Raw genomic sequence first — 22,150 nt, forward strand, 5'->3', positions numbered from 1 at the left:
CTTCGTGTAATACCACCCTTAGGCTAGGATCACACTGCAAACAAATGACGGCTATCCTTCATAATAACGACCGTCATTGTGTAAATAATGTCCCCTTAAAATAATGGACATTATTTGTGCAATTAAGGCCTTTGTTATCAAAGACGGCTGTCATTTGTACGTAGTGTGAACCTAGCCCATAGGCTGTATCCATGCTTTCCTGGGTTCTTTCCCAGCACTGCTCTAAAGCCTTCCTATAGTATTTGTCAGATTGCTGTGCCAGTACTTTGCATTATTAAAGAAAGTTTAATCTCTAGTCAATAAAAAATAAACTAAAACTGGGGCTAGTTTTATTGGTTTCCAAGGTCTAGAATACTTTATTCCCTCCTGGGTGAGACAGATATCTGTTCTTTATGACTGGGTAGTGCACTTAGTGTACAAGCACCATCTAAGCAATTTTCTGAGGAAGGCAATGCATCCTATAACCTACCTTGAAGCTCCAGACATCACCACAAGCTTACTTCTGTACAAGTCCTGAATGTGCTGGGCATATATAGTCACCTTATGTACCAGGCACATAAGAACACAAATGAGCTGTCAAGCCTGTTCTATCTTACCTCTCATCTGTTTGGCAATCCCTTTAGTAAACTCCAGCCAGTGCTAGAAAACAAAGAAGAAAAAACAGTCACATATAGACCAGAGATCTTATATTCCACTACATGACCAACATGTAGGCCAGTGCTGGATGATGACAATGGCAATGCATCCTCAATCTGGCACCACATTCATGCATCTTAATAAAAGTGCACAGGAATCATTGTGTGACGGTTACATGAGAGCCTTTGTTCTCATTTATGTCTACTGGAGTACACCTGTTTCAGTTCCCTTGTATGGGATGCTATTGTAGTGCAAGAAATCAGGGACTGCTACATCACAGCCACACACATGGTGCAACCCAATGTAGTCCTCATGTGATAGCCCCTGACCAGATTTTCAGCACAAGGCTTATCATAGCTGGGACAACATTTATATTCAGGTTTGCCCAAGTTAGGTTTAATTGTGTCTTGAGTCCAAAAATGTAAAGATCTGGCCCAGTCTCTGCATAAATACAACTTTTGAATCCTATAAAATGTGTATTTTTTAAGGAGAAAACAAGTTACATTCTTTGTGGTCTGTTAAGATGGCGTATAAATGACTGGGAAATAAGAAAAGATGCTAAAGTTACGACTGTTACACAGGGATGGGGAACCTTTGGCCCTCCAGTTCTTGCAAAACTACAATTCCCATCATGCCTGGACTGCCAAAGGCTTTCCAGGCATGATGGGAATTGTAGTTTTGCAACAGCTGAAGGGCCGAAGGTTCCCCATCTCTGTATTACAACTATAAATCAATGCAATTTGAAACTACAGTGACACCTGGTGGCCAAAGCATGTCAGTGTTTGTACTGCTCATATACCCAATGCCAAGTGGCTGTTCTTTCACATTTTATCCTTAGGCTAAAGCCATTGTCATATGACAATGTGTATTTGTATAGACCTACTTTCCACTGTCTATATCCTATATCCAGTGCAAGAGTAGATGTATAGACCCTTGTGGTTTTATGGCCAGAAGGTGCTTTATTAAACAGCCCTGTTATATGTCTGGTGATCTATGGTATTTATTCTAATAGTCGTGTATTACAGACCTCAAAATTCCTGGTGATTTAAAAGGTCAAAAGGTAATATCCCTGGGGTTAGTAATAACAGCAAGAGGAGAAGGGGGATTGGGAAGTCGGCACTCCGGGACGTAGTGGATAAAATATAACTTTTATTCGTGCATTAAAATCCCATGGTGGGCAAACAAAGACCTACGCGTTTCACGCTTCTGCGCTTAATCATGGTCTAAAGAAAAGTGAATTGAGGACGAATAAAAATTATAGGTCTCTGGCACCAATTGATTTGAAAGAAACTTTTTTTTGGTGAACTACCCCTTTAATTATAGCTGGAGAACAGTATTGGGAAAACACAGAGGGTTTAGGTGTTGCTGTATCTTTGCAGCTGTAACAACGTACTCTTGGGATATGTATGCTATAACCATGCTCCACAAGTTGAGCAGGACTATTCTTAGAGTAAATGCAGATAACTATATTTAGCTAGTGAGGGGGAAGTTCACTAAAAATACTCCTTACCTTGCACCCAGCTACACAATTGCATTCACTATGACAGCAATGGGAATGGTTCACATGAATGTTTTTTTTCTCCTAGGTGTTTGGGTGGATGTAGCATCATGCTGGATGTGACAGTAAAGTCAATATACAAGTGATTTTCCATGCAGGCATAATAAGGCATTGTGTCATCTACAATCTAGCCTATACCTATATTTGCAGATATGTGGATATGTTGAAAATCAATAAAAAGAAATTGGAAAACAGCAACCAAAACCTGCAATTCCATTATAATCAGATGGTAGTACAAAGTGTAAGAGCTGCCCGGCTGCTCGTGAAAGCAGGTGTCGTGGATTTCAGCATGTCTAATCTTTTATTCACTCAAGGATAAGCCTCTGGCAGCGGCTCGTCTCCTTCTCCCTGAAGAAATAAATATGCACACTTGGCCGGTCCCTGCATGCATGTTTATGTGGAAGAAGAGAGTGCTAGCCATCAGCCAAAGGAGCATTCAGCCAACAGCTTCCTTATGTGTATGGCAGCATAGGGCGGTGATGGTATAGACACTGCGAGTAGATAATCTGCCAGATGCGTAAACCTCCAGCCAAAGCCCTGGAACCATTACTATGAAGTCTGCCCCAAGGACCACTTCTGGTCTGGATAAGACAACACCAAGCCAATGTATTTCTGCCCAGATCTCTTAGTAGTTATTACTTCATTAACCAAAAGCCGCTGGCATTCAATTTGGATGGACGTTTTTTATCCTATTGTCACATTGGCATGGAAGTGCATAGTGCAAGAGATACTGCATGGTCACATGAGTCATTGTATGGCCACACTATCATCTTCCTAGAAATCTTAGAATAATACACATGCAGTGACTCAAGGCAGCAAATCTATGGCTGTTCTCCTAGCAATAATGAGATAAACCAGGAAATCCTCCAGCAATAATTAGATAAACCAACCCTGGAAAACTTCCATTCTGCACAGTGGAATGTCAGGCAGCTGCTACCAAAGCATATTAGTGTATGAGGCCTCGGTGTACATGAGAAGCACACTTTAGGGTAAGGTCACATAAACATGCTGTTGTGCACTTTATTCTATTGATTCTTAATAGGCATCAATATGTTTGCTAAAATTATGTTTCCATAGAGTACACTGATTATTAAAGGGGTTATCCAGGAATAGTAAAATATTTCATGTCATCTTATAAAAACAGTGCTGGATCTGTGTTCGGGTTGTGCATGTTATTGCAGCTCGGCTCAGGTCACTTCAATGGAAGTGAGCTGCAATACTGCACACACACTGAGGAGAAGAGTTTTGCTGTTTTTGGAGGAAACAGTCAATTAGAAAACCACATGAAGAGTATTTCTGGACAGTTCTCAAATACATCATGGCTGTCTCTCAGGCACGACAAGGGAGCATACCATTAGGCCAGTTTCACACGTAATGGATCCGCAGCGGATTTCACGCTGCAAATTCCTTGCCTGTCAATTTCAATGAGCAGACATACTCATATGTATGTGACAGCCCCCTTAACCCCCTGCTGGCCAAAGCATACGTTACCTGCTCCACACTCTGGCTTGCTTCAGGGATTCCCGGCTGGATGTCCCGCTCAGCTGAGTGGGATGTCCAGACGCCGGGAGCCCCTGAAGCAAGCCAGTGGGGGAGGGTTAAGGGGGCTGTCACATACATACGTAATAATAATAATAATAATAATAATAATTTGTCTTCTCATTGAAATTGACAGGCAAGGAATCCGCAGTGGATTTTGATGCGAATTTGCAGTGTGAAATCCACAGCGGATCCGTTACGTGTGAAACTGGCCTTAGGCTATGTTCCCACACAGTATTTTTGATCAGTAATTTTGCAACTAAAACCAGGAGTGGATTGAAAACACAGAAAGGCTATGTTCACACACTGTTAAAATTGAGTGGATGGCCATCATCCAATGGCAGATAACGGCCGTTATTACAAATTAACAGTTGTGGTTTTAAAATAAAGGCCATTATTTCCCAATAAATGACGGCCATCCACTCAATTTCAAAAGTGTGGCCATGTGCAGACTATGTAAGACACCGTTCGTTCCGTTACATAGTGTGCACTGACAGGGTTTTCTGCCGCCGCTATTCACTGAATAGCGGCCGCACAAAACTGACATGTCAGTTTCTTACAGCGCTGCGAGAGATCCCGGCCGGAGCGTGTGCCATGTGTATATGTTCCGGTCGGGATTCCATAGAAGACAAGGTAACGTATATTTTCGTAAAAAGTACGGCCGCTGTTGCCGATTGCAACAACGGATGTACTTTTGCGAAAATATACGTTGTGTGAACATAGCCTGCGTGTTTGAGCCTAGCCTTTCTGTGTTTTCAATCCACTCCTGGTTTTGATTGCAAAATACTGAGAAAAATACAAAGCAAAAATACTGTGTGTGAACATGGCCTTAGGGTGAATTCACACAAAATTTCTGCAACATATCTGTACACGTGCAAGTATACTCCTAGAACTTACCAGATAGACCACACATGGAATAGTACATATAGTTTTGGTCTTCACTATATAGGTAAGGCATAGCAGAGCTGAAAGGGTTTAGATACTGATGACCAAGGTCATTAGGAAATGTGTGGATTTCTGTGCAAAGAAAGATTACTGAGTTTGGAGAAAAGACGGATTATGGGGTGACCTAAGTGTAATGTATAAATATATGAAAGGTCAACAGAGAGATCTTCAATGATCCTCTAATACCCCGGCCTGTAACCACAACTACCTTTAGGGTACAAACCCACACACCGTATACACAGCAGATACGCAGAAAAAACGCAGCAGATTTGAAGCAGATTTGGTGGTGCAGATTTGATGCTGTATCCAGTTATTTAGATCTAAACTGCTGCGTATTTGTTGCGTGTTTGTTGCGTATTTGCTGCGTATCGCAGCAGTAAATAAGCTGCATATACGGTGTGTGGGTTTGTACCCTTAGTGGTGCCGAAGTGCACAACGTTCTCTGCTCGATCATGTGATTGCTGGAATTGTGCGCACTGAAAAATCACTGTTGATCAGCCGCACATCTCCCAGTCTAGACAGTAGATCTGCATATTACAATGATGTAAGTGAAGGACAATCATTGAATGAGCATCTATCTACTATATTGGTACTTGTATAGGGCATGGGTCTGTCCATCTAAACTAAATCTATAAAGGAGGTGCACAGCTCATATAAAAATAGCCACAACTTTGGCTGTTTGTGAGTCACAGACTGAAATCTATGTCAGATACACTTACTAACTTACACTTGTTAACATTAAGCAGTGGCTTGTTTAGTGCAGCCCATCAATATCGGTAAATTGCCAGCGCTAGTGACTGCAGCTAATGCTGGCAATTTACTGATAAATGCAGGCTGCATCTGGAATTGCCACTGCTTAAAGGGGTTATCCAGTGAAAATCTTTTTTTTTCAAAGCAACTGGTTTCAGAAAGTTATATAGATTTGTAATTTACTGTCATTTAAAAATCTCAAGTCTTCCCATTCTTATCAGCTGCTGTATGTCCTGCAAAAGGTGGTGTATTCTTTCCAGTCTGACACAGTGCTCTCTGCTGCCCCCTCTGTTTTCTATGGGGATTTCCTACTGCTCTGGACAGTTCCTGTCACAGACAGAAGTAGCAGGAGAGAGCACTGTGTCAGACTGGAAAAATACAACACTTCCTGGAGGACATACAGCAGCTGATAAGTACTAGAAGACTTGGAAGTAATTAAAATGGAAGTAATTTATAAATCTATATAACTTTCTGAAACTAGTTGATTTGAAAGAAGAAAAATAGCTGGAGTACCGCTTTAAGGCTACAATCTCATATTTGTGTTTCTGAATGCGGCAGAAACCATGCTCCAATTTCTTCACCAATAACCACGTAATGTTGCTGGGATTATTGCCAGCAACATTGTGTGGTTATTGGTAACAACATAAGGGGGGTGGAATGCAGCCCAAAGTGACAATTCCTGGTCCAGCCTGTAAGAGCAGCCTTAAACCATTTTCACTCACTGTTTTTGTGGTCAGTTTTTGTAGCTGGAAAAAACCCGGCTGGGTCACAGAACGGCAGGTGTTTGTGAAGATCATCGGATGATCTTCATTTGTGCTGAATTGGGATGTTGGAGCATTTGTGTGCGCCCACATCCTAATTCACCATAGCCGACAATGGAGAGTGTGGCCGGAGCTGCACTCTCCATTGTGTGACCTGTCAGGTTTGTGCGGCCACTATTCAATGAATAGCGGCCGCACAAAACTGATATGTCAGTCGGGAATGCATACTATGTGTATGCACTCTGGCCGGGATTTCCTCAGTCTGCAGTGCACATAAGTTTTGAATTAAACACGGCTGTTGTTGCAAATCAGCAACAATGGCCGTGATTAATTTAAAACTTACATTGTGTGAACATGACCTAAATCTGGGTGGACCTGTATCTTTTCAGTGTTATATAATAAGTTTGTCAAAGCAATCAAGGTCACAAGTATGGTTTGAAGTATCGCTCTCTTATTTTAATAAAACAACATGAACAGATGTTCTTTCACTTACTCTCTGCTTATCGGGATCTACATATCGGATGCCAAAGTAATCTTTCTCCAGCAGATTCAAGTGGTGGCAAAGGAGGTCGAACAGCTGCTGGCCCTTAGCATCTCTCTGCAAGACAACACAACAACAGTATATAACTATTAAATAACATTTTTCCAGAAGAAGGTGCGATGGATGAAGTGCAGCAATGGTAATTGAGGTCCAGTTTTATCACATAACACAAGACCCATCATTATTATCCCATTAAAATCCCTTTAAATGTAATGTCTGGGTAAGAAAAGTTATTTTCAAATACCCTGTTGAGGCATTCAGTGCTAATAGCAGGGGGTCCCTCATTCTAGACCAGGTAAGTGGAACCTGTGGCCCACCAGCTGCTGTAAAACTATCATTCCCATCACGCTTGAACAGTCAAAGCCAACGTTGTGGTTGTCCAGACATGATGGGAATTGCAGTTCTGCAACACATGGAGGACGAAGGTCCCTCTTCCCTGTTCCAGACTGTCATTAATTTCCTGAAGCAGAGAGAAGTTGTAAAAAAGCGTATATGTGTAATGCTTCTTCTCCCCTGTGGTGGCGCTATACTGATGAAACCTGTAAAGATTGCAGCAACTGATGTGTGTCCCAGCAGCAGCAGGCCATCCTACTATACACTATTCTAATACAGTATGTTTATGCAGTGATTCAGACATAGAGAATTTGCTCTGTCACTGGTATCATTTACTGAAGCAATGTCCAGCAGTTATTCCGCCCCTGAATTTAGCTGATAATGCAAAAAGAAACAGCTGACGATGGTAGATTTACCCATAGTAATCACGCTTTAGGTCATCAATCATAAAGCAATATAAATAAACTATTTTCTATACGTGATTTTTATAATTTTTAATGTGGATCTTTCCTCTTGGGTAACTGAGAAGCTGAAAACATTGGGAACACAACCCTTTAAGCACAACTACCTATTCCCCATAATGGTTTCCTCATCCATCCACCAATCACCTACAATCAGAGAAGTGATGTGTCTGGGATGGGAAACTGTTTTCAGTAGGAATTTCATAAAGTCCTGCTATATGATTCTATTGTGTATGTATATACTGCTGCTACAGATATGTATATATGCACTGCTGCTATGCGTATTCTTGTGTGTATTTATATAAAGCTGATAGGTGTAAATGTAAGTATGTATATATAGGTACTCTGTGTATCTATGGGATTGTATGTACATACTGCTGCTATGTGTATGTGTGAGTATGCATACAGTATACATTTATTTAGGTATATATGTACAGTATATACTACTAATGTATGTGCATGTGTGTCTATACTGCCACTATTATGTGAGCATGTGGATGTTTGTAATGCTGCTAAATGTATATGTGTAGATTTATATACTGCTGTTATATGTATGTGTGTATAAACTGCTGACATGTGTATACTGTATTTGTATATACTACTGCTACGTGAATGTGCATTTATGTTTAAATATACTCTTGTAATATTGGTGGGTGGGTGGGTGGGTGGGTGCGTGTATGTGTATACTGGTGCAATGTGTATATGCATACACTGCTTTTATGTGGGTCTGTATATGTATATGCTGCTATGTGTTTGTGTATATGTATATACCGCTGCTATGTTTTTGTGTATGTATATACTGCTATGTGAGTGGGTGTATGCAGTTATGTAAATATTGATACCATGTGTATGTATATACTGCAGCTATGTGTATGGTAAATATACATATATATATATATATATATATATATATATATATATATATATATATATATATGCTGCTATGCATTTGTTTGTTTGTTTGTATGTATATACTGTTGTTACTGTTGTTATATATGCTGCTACTTGGGTGGGTGTACGTAGTTATGAAAATATTTCTAGTATGTGTCTATATATATATGCTGCAGCTATGCATATGGTATATATAGACTGCTACTATGTGTTTGTACATATATATATATATATACTGCTTTGTGGGTGGGTGGGTGGGTGTATGTAGTTATGTAAACATTACTACTATGTGTATGTATATACTGCAGCTATGCATATGGTATATATAGACTGCTACTATGTGTTTTTATGTAAATATATACTGCTATGTGGGTGGGTGTATGTAGTTATGTGAATATTGTTACTAAGCACATGTATATAGTGGTGTTAAGTGGGTGTGTATTTATGTATATACTACAGCTATGAGTATTGTATGTATACACTGTATGTGTATACTGCTGTCTCCCCTCACACACTTTATACTTTTGTTTCTCAAGAGAAAAAAAAAGAAGAGAAGAAAAATCCGTCTGACAAATGTTGTGCGCAGGGGAAGCCTTTATCTCCCCCAGGCAAAGCCCTACCATGCCTAATACTAAGTACACTCCCGCTAAAACACGTCTCCTAAATCTCCCGAGGATTACGCCAGTAATGAAAAATAATGCAAGAGGAAAATAGGAGGCAGGGCACCAGCATCTCACCCCGGGAGAGACACCATTACTGGAGATCACTCACATCCGGGAGCTCCTCATTTACTGCTTATTATCAGCACACGCCGACTTCTCATTCATCTTGTTGCCTTTTATATATACTCATGAGCCACGGCTAATGAAATGCTTCCAGGAATAGAGGAATGCTAAGTACCTCTGTGAACCCATGACTACTCTGGCCAATAGCAGGACCGCAAACCGGGAACCCCCCTTCCCCCCATCAGAACTGGCTGCAAAGGCCCCGGCAGCTCCGTATCATAGAATAGGGCGTTTAGGAAGATAGGATAATCCCTTTAAATTAGTTGTGCTCAGATATAGATAGATATATATATATTTTCCTAAATTAACAGTTGCCACTAATGGGCACCTAATGTTTTACACAATGATCCCAAATTCATGAATCAGCATGATCTGGATGAACAGAGCCAATAAAAAGAAACTAACAGCAGGTTAGACACTAATGCTGGGTTTACACGAAACGATAATTGGCCCGATCGTACGATTAACGATGTCGGAGTAACGATTTTTTTTTCATAACGATCAGCGTTTAGACGGTACGATATATCGTACGGAAAATCGTTTTGCGATCGCGCGCCCACAGCCCGGCCCGCCCCCCCCACTCGCAGCCTGGCCCCCGGCTCATCTGCAGTCCGTCCCCACGCTCAACCGCAGCCCCCTGCGCCGCCCCGATCGCGGCAGCACTGATTGGCTGAAGAGGAGCCGTTTGAAATTCCCGGCTCCCCTCTTCAGCCAATCAATGCTTGGCAGCACTGATTGGCTGAAGAGGGGAGCCTGGAATTTCAAACGACTCCTCTTCAGCCAATCAGTGCTGCCGTGCATTGATTGGCTGAAGAGGGGAGCCGGGAATTTCAAACGGCTCCTCTTCAACCAATCAGTGCTGCCGCGATCGGGGCGGCGCAGGGGATCAATGCACTGAAGAGGGGAGCCGGGGATTTCGAAGACCTGCTACACGGAGCAGGTAACGTATGCTCGTGGCGATCGAGGGCGATCGGAGCGGAGGCGGCGGCAGGGGGGTGCAGTTTGGGGGTTGGCGATCGGAGAGGCGGCGATCGGAGCAGCGGCGGGGGTGGCGATAGGGGCAGTGGGGGTGGCGATCGAGCCAGCGCAGGGGGCTGCGAATGAGCGAGGGGCCGGGCTGCGGATGAGCGGGGGGCCGGGCTGCAGGCGGCCGGACTTTCGCGGGTCGACTGTTTACATGGAACGATCGGCTAATTTTTTGCGAACTACGATTTAAGAACAAGATAAAAGATCAAAATGAACGATTTCTCGCTTGTCGTTCGATCGTTCGCTGCGTTTACACGTACGATTATCGTTCGAATTCGATCGTTATCGTGCAAATTCGAACGATAATTGTTCCGTGTAAACCCAGCATAACCTGCTGTTATGTACCTATCTTACCTTGATCCTCAGCGCTATCTTTATTAGGTTTGTAGCTTATTCCCTATGCAAATGAAGTGGTTTGGTGCACTGGGGGGTGGGGCCACCACTGATGATCCGCCCCAGCCGACCAGTCCCTCTTTATGAATATTTATCCGGCACTCTGCAGTCATACGCAATGGAGTGACGTCACTTAGCGCCCACCAATAATCATAAGAAGGGGGGGGCCAGCGGGGGAGCAGCAGTGCAATGAGGGTGGTAGTTCATCCCCCATTGCACCAAACAGCCTTATTAGCATAGGGATCTAGGTAAGGAAACTATAGGGACATATCAGCAAGCTAGATGTGTCTAACCTGCAATTAGTTTCCCTTTAATGTGCAGATAAAATCAGTTTTTAAGGGTACCTATCATTTAAACAAAACTCTGAGGTTTGTATTGGTCGGGGTCCGGGTCCGTTTGTTAAAATGAAGGTGCAGACATGCTCTGCATCTTCATTTCTGTCTCACTACTAAAGTAGAAGTCAATGTAATTATACTGGAGCCCTATCAAACTTCCGATAATCACTGTACTGGAAGCTCCATAAGGCTTTATTATAATTCCGTCGACGTCTGCCCCTTCATTCTAACGATTGGCGGGGGTCCCAGCATTCGAACCCAGTCCGATACAAACCTCTCATATGTCGATATGACATGCATGTAAGAAGTTTTAAATGATAGGTACCGTTTAAGGATGGCAAGGCAGAGAGAAGCCACTAGGTACTGCCATGATTACTTGTGGTTCGGGGAGCATGAAAGTGATAATTATAATAATTCTCACATACTAGTGATGACAGAATCCCTTTAATCATATGGTCAATGAATTATATGATGCAAGAGAAAAATCTACATGCACTAAAACATACTAACTGGGAAAAACACTACCAAGACCGCTTTCCCACAGCTATTATACCTCCACATTTTTGCATCTGCGTTATGGCCAAAAGTCTTGGCCGGAACACATTTCTGATTACCTGAACTGACCGATGTGACCAGAACTTGTAATAGAATATCCAAAAATGTAGCATTTTTGCAGCATTGGGCATATGCAAATTCAAAGCGTTCCCAGACTCCTGCCATTACTGCGTCCCGTCTCTGTGAGGCAATGATGGTTCACAGATCATTACACAATATTCTGGTGAGTCAATTTTTAGTAATAAAATCTTCAATTGGGGAAAGCAGAGTGAAAAAAAAAAAAAAACTGTTTTCTTGCTAGGCCTTGCCTTCCTCTCCCTATCGATGCCAGGCGTGGGGCTTGCAGGGCTTGGGTTAAATTGAGCGGCTCTGATCTTATTGTGTGCTTGAGTGGGCTATAATCTCTTAGCAGGGAAATGGGAGCGTGGAGTGAGCTGATGTGCTGTCTGTGGCTCAGCATTATTCCCCTCACCTGCCGCATACACTATCAGGCCGCTCACACACTGTGCTCCTACTCCTGGGCTATGGCTCTGCAGCCACCACATGCACAATATCAGGGGACAAAAATGATAACAACTGTATTATCATGATACATGGGATTGTAAAGCACCCTGTTTTTTTCCTTTATATACAAGAAGATTACGTATGGCAGCATTACGTATGATCTGCATTTGAATCCCACTGCCGGGAAAAGGTGGACGCAACCTGAGAACCGCCTGGAAAACTTGGATACTGCCATAGGTTTGGAGCATAATAGGGCTGTACTTCTGCATCCGCAGGGTTAATGACCTGAACTGACTGCGTTACATGGACGCTATGGTACGACATGGACGCTATGGTACACCATGGACTCTATGGTATGCCATGAATGCTATGGTACCCCATGGACGCGGGTACGGATCAGCACAACCGAGATTTGTAATACAGCTTTATGCATGGGCCATATAAATGATGGACATAGTAAGGAGCATGTTCTCATCATCTTGTGTACATGACAATGTTCACATACTGTGAATAATTTCCGCATGTGCTATGACCGTGTTCCATATTGCGTGTAATATAATATTTGCTAATGCTTGTAATGAGATGATACTGATCTGAGCAGCTCTGAGCCTCTGCAGAAGTATGCCGGCTATATCTTCATTTTTGCCAGCATATTTACCCTTTAAATAGCATTTGCTTTAGCACGTACCCCCAGAGACGTCGCACAAAAAGAAAGTGTCTGATGAAAGAACACAGATTTCTCATCAAGCCATTTAATTTCTTTATTCCCTGAGCTCTGGTTTACTGGAGTCTCTCTGCCTGTTCCAGCTATAGTTTCCCCTCCTTCTCTCGCACGGCTCTTAATAGAATTCACCCTGACTAATTCCTGTGATAACGCACAAGCACGTGCCAGCAACTCCTTATTATCACCAAATACTTCCTCCATCCGCACCTTCACACCCGCAACCCCCACTAAAGAAGGGAAAAGTCTATGACCTTCTGAGAAAATAAATATATATATATATATATATATATATATATATATTCATAAAAGGAACCTATCATCTGTTTCATGCTGCCTGAACCAAGAGACATTGGGGCGGTCCCTGGCAGCTTCTCTTTAGCCTTGATTGGTAGATCTCTTCCTGTTTGGGTATAGGGTAGAGATCTATCAATCAAGGCTAATGCAAAAAAGGCAGAATCCACCAATGACTTGTGGTTCGGGCAGCATGAAAGTGATAACAGGTTATCTTTAAGAAGAAGCTGCAGTTAAATCGATCCCTTTAATAAGGCACTTTGCAAATACCCAAATAAGTCAAGACAAGAGAACAGCTAAAAAGCTTCCTGATGTGCAGAGACCTAAAAAAATATTCATTCATCACTGCTCCTTCTGAGCTTAGGAGTCAAGTGGGCGGTCCTAATCAGTGACTGACAGACATTTCTCTATGCAAGCTAATGAAAAAGGCTCACTAAGTGAGAATGTCCTGGACTCCAAAGCACAGTAAAAACAAGGATTTTAATCAGTTCTACGTAATCTTTTTCCACTCAGCTATAAATCAATCCTCTTCCTCCGTAGATTATACAGCATTTTCATGGTCCTGGATACTTTTTAAATACAGTTATCAATATTGGATTGTTATTACCTTTAGCCCAGGCGACCTGTAATCCTGCAAGTGTTTGATGTCTTCTCAGTCCCACATTACATTTGTTTAGATCAGACCTCCCAAAAACTAGCGTAGGAGATCCTCTGGGTCATGAGTGGGATTGTTAGTTAATGTGACCCACTTCACCGAGACTATGAATATTCATCAGGTACCATTACTATTTGCTACCACCCAAAACCACTTTTCACGGCGGTCAGCTAAGCGGTGCAGGGAATCCCTGCCAACCCTAATAGGCGACTCAGTCACTGTGGGTGCTCCATGGTTCAGCTCATAGAGATTGGTGCTTAGAGAGAATTACTGGGGGGTTAACTTTGGTCCCTTGTGTGGTTTATTATAAGCTTACTTAGTCCAAGTTCACATATCTCTTGTGGTTACCGACATCTGGCATGTTATTGTCACAAGCAAAAAAAAAAAAATTGCAATGTGATGCAACCACACTGAATAGTAACTATGCCGGGTCTGGCACCGCGCCCAATCTCAGCCTATGGGTCACCAGATGGTACACCAGGTGCAATGCGTGCAGGGTGGCTGCAGATTGTCAAAAATGTGTGAACATTGCTTAGTCATAGGTAAAGCGGTTAAAATTAGTGGCCCTATTCTCAAGAAAGGCTATTAATATTATATTGGCAGGGGGTTGGACTCCCAGCACCTCACCTGATCAGCTGTTTGAAGGTGCCGTGGAACTTAGGCAAGTGCTGCTGCCTCTTTGATGTTTACCAGCACTCATTCTCCCATCACCATACTTTTAGTAGCGGTGTTGAGGATGTCGAGATTATATTTTGTATATTTAGGGAAGCCAATACAATATGGCGCTCACCTTCTGAACCCGTAGAGATGTTCACACTCCTTAAAGCTTATGTATGTAGTAATGACACGAGCCTTAGTAGAAGAACACCCGCGCCCAGGATATATATACTGCCTGCCATCTTTGAATAAAGGAGATCCACTTTAAAGGAGACCTGTCACCCCCCGTGCCGGGGTGACAGGCTCCCGACCCCCGTTACAGCCCCCTATACTCACCTGATCCCGCCGAGTCCCGCTTTTGGATCCGGTCGGGTCACGGAGATATCAGCTCCCGAAGCCCGGTGCGCGCGCTCACAGGAGAGTCTGACGCTCATAGAGAATGACGGAGCATCGGACTCCCCATTCATTCTCCGACCGGATCCAAAAGCGGGACCCGGCGGGATCAGATGAGTTTAGGGGGCTGTAACGGGGGGTCGGGAGCCTGTCACACCGGCACGGAGGGTGACAGGTCCTCTTTAACCATTACAGTGTTAGTGTGTTCAACGGACTGGACAATCTATCTAATCTATCTATCCATAATTGTTTGAGAGGCCCAGCTGGGGAGCCATTTTTCACAAAGCAACTATGATCTGCACAGTTCTTTTTGCTGTTTGCAAAAATCTCCATTTTAGCAAAATTATTAACTTATTTTGTACTTTCTTTATTAGTATATTGAGCTTGGGAGATAGGTGAAAGGTAACCCTAGCATTATTTTCAGCTTTTAAATGGACTTTCACCACAGATGGTGAGGCCCAGGCACCCTCTTGGTCAGTCTGGTGAGGCCCAGGCATTGCCTTGGTCTGTTGGGTGAGGCTCCAGTAGAAAAAGTTTGAGAAGCACTGCTCTTAAAGGGAACCCGTCACCCCCTGTGCCAGGGTGACAGGCTCCCGACCCCCCGTTAGAGCCCCATATACTTACCTAATCCCGCCGGGTCCCGCTTCTGGAGGTGGTCGGGTGACGGAGATCTCAGCCGCTGCAGCCCGGCGCGTGCGCTGAGAGATGAGTCCAACGCTCATAGAGAATGACGGAGCGCTGGACTCTCCTGTCATTCTCTATGGGTGTTGGACTCATCTCTCAGCGCGCGCGCCGGGCTGCAGCGGCTGAGATCTCCGTCACCCGACCACCTCCAGAAGCGGGATCCGGCGGGATTAGGTAAGTATATGGGGCTCTAACGGGGGGTCGGGAGCCTGTCACCCCGGCACGGGGGGTGACAGGTTCCCTTTAACAATTGATTAAAAAAAAGTGTGTCAGTGTGGTTCTTTATGGTGCATTTACACAGGCAGATTTATCAGACAGATTTTGGAAGCCAAAGCCAGGAATGGATTTCAAAAGAGGAGAAATCTCAGTCTTTCCTTTATGACCCGTTCCCTGTTTATGGTCCGTTCCTGGCTTTGGCTTCAAAAAATCGGTCAGCTAAATCTGCCTGTGTAAACACACCATTAAGGCTGGGTTCACACTACGTATATTTCAGTCAGTATTGTGGTCCTCATATTGCAACCAAAACCAGGAGTGGATTAAATACACAGAAAGGATCTGTTCACACAATGGTGAAATTGAGTGGATGGCCGCCATTTAATGGCAAATATTTGCTGTTATTTGAAAACAACGGCTGTTATATTGAAATAATGGCCGTTATTTACTGTTATATGCCGGTAATTCACTCAATTTCACCATTGTGTGGACAGATCCTTTCTGTGTTTTTAATCCACTCCTGGTTTTGGTTGCAATATGAGGACCAGAATACTGACTGAAATATACATAGTGTGAACCCAGCGCACAATAAACTATTAACTACATAATTTGGAAGGTGCATCCATTTCAGAGGTTGTCCAAGGCATTAGCTCATTGTACCATGCAACTGAATAGTGTGATGCTGCAGACATCACCATGTTATCCAGGAAGTGACATCACCATGTTATCCAGGAAGTAAAGCCTTGATGCAGTAGTAAGTGCAGGGAAAAAAAGCCCTTTATAAGCATTTCCCGTAATAAGTCTATATTGGGGATTTGTGTAACTTTTGTGGGGCAATATAATACTTTAATAAAATTTTTCCCCCGGACTTCTCCTATAAAGAGGTTATCGATGTGTTTATAATTGATGCCATATCCACTTCTGCTTTAAGGGTACAAACCCACACACCGTATACACAGCAGATACGCAACAAATACGCAGCAAATACGCAGCAGATTTGTTGGTACAGATTTGATGCTGTGTTCAGTTATTTAGATATAATCTGCTGCGTTTTTGCTGCGTATTTGCTGCGTGTTTGCTGCGTATTTGCTGCGTATCGCAGCAGTAAATACGCTGCTTATACGGTGTGTGGGTTTATACCCTAAGAGTGTGTTCACACGTACAGAATCTGCAGCAGATTTGATATCAATGTAGCTAAATAAGTGAACACAGTATCTAATCTGCGCCATCAAATCTGCTGTGCACCCTTAGGGAATGTATTTCCTAGATTTATTTTTGTACTGATTAAAGTCAGATACTGAAACATGTTCTTTATTCTAACTGGTTTCTATTTTCCAATTATATTTTTTTTCTTTTTTTTTTCCTGTTCATTATTATGTGGGTACTCATCTTTTCTAAGTTGGTTTTCTAAGAGCCTTTAGAAATATGCTTTAGAGCAAACCCCATTGATATGGGCAACAATGGACAGGAGATGTCCCATGACATGAATAGGAAAGGTGTTTGGGTGATCTCTATGACCTTCACAGAGGTCATTCCATTTTTTTTTTTTTGACACATTCCCTTTAAAGGTGTACTCTGGTGAAAATATTTTTCTTTCAAATCAACTGGTTTCAGAAAGTTATATAGATTTGTAATTTACTTTTATTTAAAAATCTCAAGTGTCCCCATACTTATCATCTGCTGTATGTCCTGCAGAAAGTGGAGTATTTTTTCAAGTCTGACACAGTGCTCTCTCCGTGTCAGGAACTGTCCATAGCAAGAGAGGTCTTCTATGAAGATTTGCTACTGCTCGGTACAGTTACTGACATGGACAGAGGTGGCAGCAGAGAGCACTGTGTCATACTGGAAAGAAAACACAATTTCTTGAAGGACATACAGCAGCTGATAAGTAACGGAAGATTTGAGATTTTTAAATTGATGTAAATTACAAAACTATTTAACTTTCTGAAACCAGTTAATTTGAATGAAAAGGGTCTTTGCCGGATTACCCCTTTAAATTCTTGTATTTTAACAGCATGAATAGCTCTGCAGACTGCTCTATACCTGTCGAAAATACTGAACAGGCCAATATAAGCCCTAGCTGCATGTCTTAACAATCTTTTGAAGAAAACCTTTTTTTTTTTTTCATGTGTTCCCTTGACAATACACCTTCAATTCACCTTTAATCTTTCACTGTCATAAGTCCAGCACATTTCTGCCTTCCTACAGCTAGCTCGCAGTCAGCTAAAAATCCTGATATTGTAAAGTAGAAATGTCTGAGATCAACACAATACAGGTCTAAGAAGAGCCGCAACACAAAGGGGAGATTTATCAAGCATGGTGTAAAGTGAAACTGGCTCAGTTGCCCCTAGCAACCAATCAGATTCCACCTTTCATTTTCCAAACAGTCTGTGAGGAACGAGAGGTGGAATCTGATTGGTTGCTAGGGGCAACTAAGCAAGTTTCACTTTACACCATGTTTGATAAATCTCCCCCAAAATGCATCAAAATCCTCTGTCTCTGGATGTAATAGTCTCTACTAACAGTCTCATCTTAAAGGGGTTGTCTGGAAATGGAGATATATTTTAATGTCTTTACATGACTTGTGTGACTGGAAGTATATAAAACACATTTCCACTTGCCACTGATCCTCTGCCTATGCTGTTCCTGATGCTCAGAGCTTCCTGTTCTCTAATGCACAAGAAATTCCTGCTTAGCCAATCACTGGCCAAAACAGTGACCCGCCTCCGTCACTTATTGGCTGTGCAGGCATTTTCATGCAGAATGCAAACAGCAGGTGCTCTGCAACAGAGACTGGCACCATCAGTATACCACAAGGGGGAGGGGAACACAGTTTTTTTTTTTAAACTCCCTGCTACCCTAAGCATGTTTAGACACTGAAATATATTTTTCTGCACAATCCCTTTAAAATAATGCAATAATATACTTCCATGTTTTATTGCTGAGCAACCACACACACCCCCAAAATCACTGTGAGGCTGGGTTCACACTATGGAACCCGAGCTGAGAATTTCCGATGGATTCCGTTGCGCGTACCCGTTCATGGCCGCAGGCCTCTGCCGAAAGAATTGACTTGTCAAGTCTTTCGGCGGAATGCTGAATCTTCCCGTGCATAGAATGGTGTCTATGGCACGGGCGGAGAGGTGCACGGCCGTGAACGGCTACAAGCGACGGAATCTGACGGAAATTCTCCGCTCGGGTTCCGTAGTGTGAACCCAGCCTAATGCAATGACATACGTTGGGATGAAACCACACCGCCATAGGGCTATGGATATATTTTATATCAAATAGGTTTGGTGGAGGTCTTGCCAGGAGAATATGCTTGAAAAATGCATACTGCCAATAGTAATATAAAGGGAAATATTGTTATTTCTACAGTGTACAAAGTGATGGCTGCAAAAGATATAAGATTGTCTAGAAGACTCTTCTCCTACTTTACAAAAAGCACTGGGCTCTGAACTGACTACTATCCGCCAATGGCTTGTGGCTGAATTACTGTCACTCGCAGCAATGTGGTGACAAGCCTCCCTGAAAGAGTCAGGCTGTTCCTGCAAAAAAACGTCCATATACCGTACTTCTGGCCCAGAAATGTCACCCCATAGCTCAGGCCGCCTTAGGGTGTTCACATGTAATGAACTGTGTGTCACGCACAGTAGTCAGTCAGAACACTATATATTACTGAACTAGAGCCAAATGGTGCTAGGAAACCTCTCACAGAGCTCACTGTCCCTGTTATCACGTTAGACTGGACAGAATACAGAGCATTCACCGCTTACAAAGCCTCATTCAGTCGCCGGAGACGCCACAAGGAGAAGAAGTGTTTTGTGCTGTAGACAAAGTGATCATAGTCAAGAGCCATCAATGCAGAGAGATTGCAGTAATTCTCACAGAATCATAGACAAGAACCAGATAAGAATCTATTAAGAATTAAAGGGGTTGTTCACCAATTTTTTTTCTTGCAGATCAACTGGTAAGATTTGTAATTTACTTTTTTTATTTAAAAAAAAAAAATCTTAAATATGTCTCCAGTACGTATCAGCTGCTGTATGTCTTGCAGGAAGTGATGTATTCTTTCCAGTCTGTAGAGCAGGAGAGGTTTTCTATGGGGATTCGCTACTGCTCTGGAGAGAGGTGACAGCAGGGAGCTCTGTGTCAGACTGGAGAGAATACACCACTTCCTGCAGGACATACAGCAGCTGATAAGTATTGGAAGTAAGAAGTAAGTTACAAATCTCTGGCACTTTTTGGCACTAGTTGATTTGAAAGAATTTTATTATTTTGGTAAAAACCCTTTAAAAAGACAACAATAATCTGGTCTGGTCTTTACCGATAGGGGGTCTCAGAAGAAGTTTTTCTCTTATTTTTCTATTATAAGGCAGAAACTTTGGCCCTCCAGATGTCGCAAAACTAACATTCCCATCAGAATGCTTTGGAATTGTAGTTTTGCTATGGTTGGAGGGTCACGGCATCCCCACCACTGGGATAGAGGGTCTCATTTCTGGTGACCGAAACTAAAAAGAAGAAGGGATCTCAGATGTGGATAACCAGGCCCAACGCTGACTCTATCAGGGATGAATGCCTGGACTGGCTGCGGGGCAAAAATAATAATTAAAGCGAATGTGCCATCAGTATATTCACTTTAAGACTTTCACATGGATAGAACGGTGCCGGCACGCCGTGGTCCTTTTTTTGAATTGCAGCCCGGTTCCCCCTGCCGCTCTATGAGGCGACTCCATTGATTCTAATGAAGCCGCATCATAGAGGGGTGGGGGTTTCCTCCCATTGGACGGCCCGCCTCCAGTGCTTCACCCCCTGCCAGTTTCCAGGAATAGAACGGCGGCGTACGCGGGAAATGGGCCGCGAATTAAAAAATGGACCGTGGCACTGTTCTATCCATGTGAAAATCTTAAAGTGAATGTACTGATGATACACTTTAAATGGAATGAAATATCATATACAAATGGTAGTTAAAATACAAAATTCATTAAACAAGAGGAGACCTGATACCAATCCCCCACCAGTTTCTGTTCATAAAGATCAGTGCCAGGAAGTGGCATGCAATATGTTGGCTGCACGTGTCACTTCTTGGCAGCATCCAAAGATAATAAAGCGAGGAGGAACATATTGACTAGCACTGTTCATGGGGATCAACATATGTAGACATATAGCCGCCTAGTTGTGCATAGCTGGATAGGAGTCCTGATCATTAATACAATTACATAGCACACACTAGGGTAGGTTATTATGTGTGTTTAATATAGTCAAATTAAACTGCAGGTGATTGAGGGATGGAGGATACGCCATACACCCAGGGGATAGCTGCTGGAGGTCTGGGATTGTTCCCTTTACTACATGACTACAATCCATTGTCATGCACAGAACTCTGGACTATGTTTGCACCATGCAAACAATGGGAAATAAATAAATAAATTGTCATAAAAAGATTATTATTACTATCACACAACGTACTGTGATGTGCAGCTGCCATGATTTACATAATTACACAGAAAAAGATACAAATTACCATTATCCCACCAGGTTACTATTTGTAGCAATGCAATAAATGCAGAGATAGTATAAGAGAAAATGAGAGGAAGAGTGTTCTGCTTAGGGGTCTTCACACCATGTCCAAGCCACATGTCACAGGCATATGTCATATACATAGGTTTACCGGGTGTCCTATTATCTTTAAAGGGGTTGTTCACCAGAAAAATTTATTTAAAATCAACCAGCAAGTGCCAGAGATTTGCAATTTACTTCTATTAAAAAATCTTAAGTCTTCCAGTACTAAGCAGCTGCTGCATGTCCTGCAGGAAGTGGTGTATTCCTTCCAGTCTGACACACTGCTTTTGCTGCCACCTCTGTCCATTTCAGGAACTGTCCTGGGCAGTTTTCCCCACGGAAAACCTCTCCTGCTTTCCAGACTGGAAAAAATAGACCACTTCCTGAAGGACATACAGAAGCTGATAAGTACTGGAAGACTTGAGAATGTTTAATAGAAGTAAATTATGAATCTCTGGCATTTGAAAGAAAAAAATTTTTTGGTGAACTACCCCTTTAATGTTACGGAGTCCATTATTCTTTGCACCAAATGTCCACCGTGCAAACATATGGCAAAGAACTAAACAAATTCCCCCGAGCACCTAGAAGACCTGGAGTGTTGTCATCCACCATCTATATCTACTGTGACTAACCAGCTGGTCAACAATATTTGTATTGTACAGTTCCGCAGGTAAGGAGGTATACATCAGGGATTTGTATAGAGCATCTAATCCAGTGGGGTTCTCCAGTTATAGCAAAACTCCCATCATATCCTTAAGGTGTCCATACACCTTCAATAACTTACGTCCGAATTATCAGTTATCTCTCCCGCCCACCACCCGTCTTCCCCTTACACAGGAACAGGCTGGGCATTCCTGTATTCTCTATGGGGACAAGCTGCTCTAGCTGTGTCTTATCTCTCCCTGAACAAAGGGGTCGGGCTATAATTTTCAAAAACACCTGACCCCTATCACCACCA

At 42.7% G+C, this 22,150-nt stretch overlaps 1 protein-coding gene across 2 annotated transcripts in view; it reads right to left on the reverse strand.

Moving 5' to 3' along the window:
- Nucleotides 1–22,150, reverse strand: part of FRMD5 (FERM domain containing 5) — a 54,703-nt gene that overhangs the window by 28,361 nt on the left and 4,192 nt on the right. Inside the window, exons 1-3 of one of the 2 annotated variants that reach the window (XM_069986593.1) lie at nt 17,790–17,830; nt 6,683–6,787; nt 597–639 (exon numbers count right to left, since the gene is read on the reverse strand). In XM_069986593.1, the coding sequence (XP_069842694.1) occupies nt 597–639; nt 6,683–6,787; nt 17,790–17,822 (181 nt within the window). In that variant the 5' untranslated portion in view covers nt 17,823–17,830. Of the gene's footprint in view, nt 1–596; nt 640–6,682; nt 6,788–17,789; nt 17,831–22,150 lie in introns of those variants that run through there. The other variant, XM_069986584.1, reaches the window with a different exon arrangement.

The sequence above is a fragment of the Dendropsophus ebraccatus genome, chromosome 1 (genome assembly GCF_027789765.1).
Source record: "Dendropsophus ebraccatus isolate aDenEbr1 chromosome 1, aDenEbr1.pat, whole genome shotgun sequence".
NCBI classification, from domain to species: Eukaryota; Metazoa; Chordata; class Amphibia; order Anura; family Hylidae; genus Dendropsophus; species Dendropsophus ebraccatus.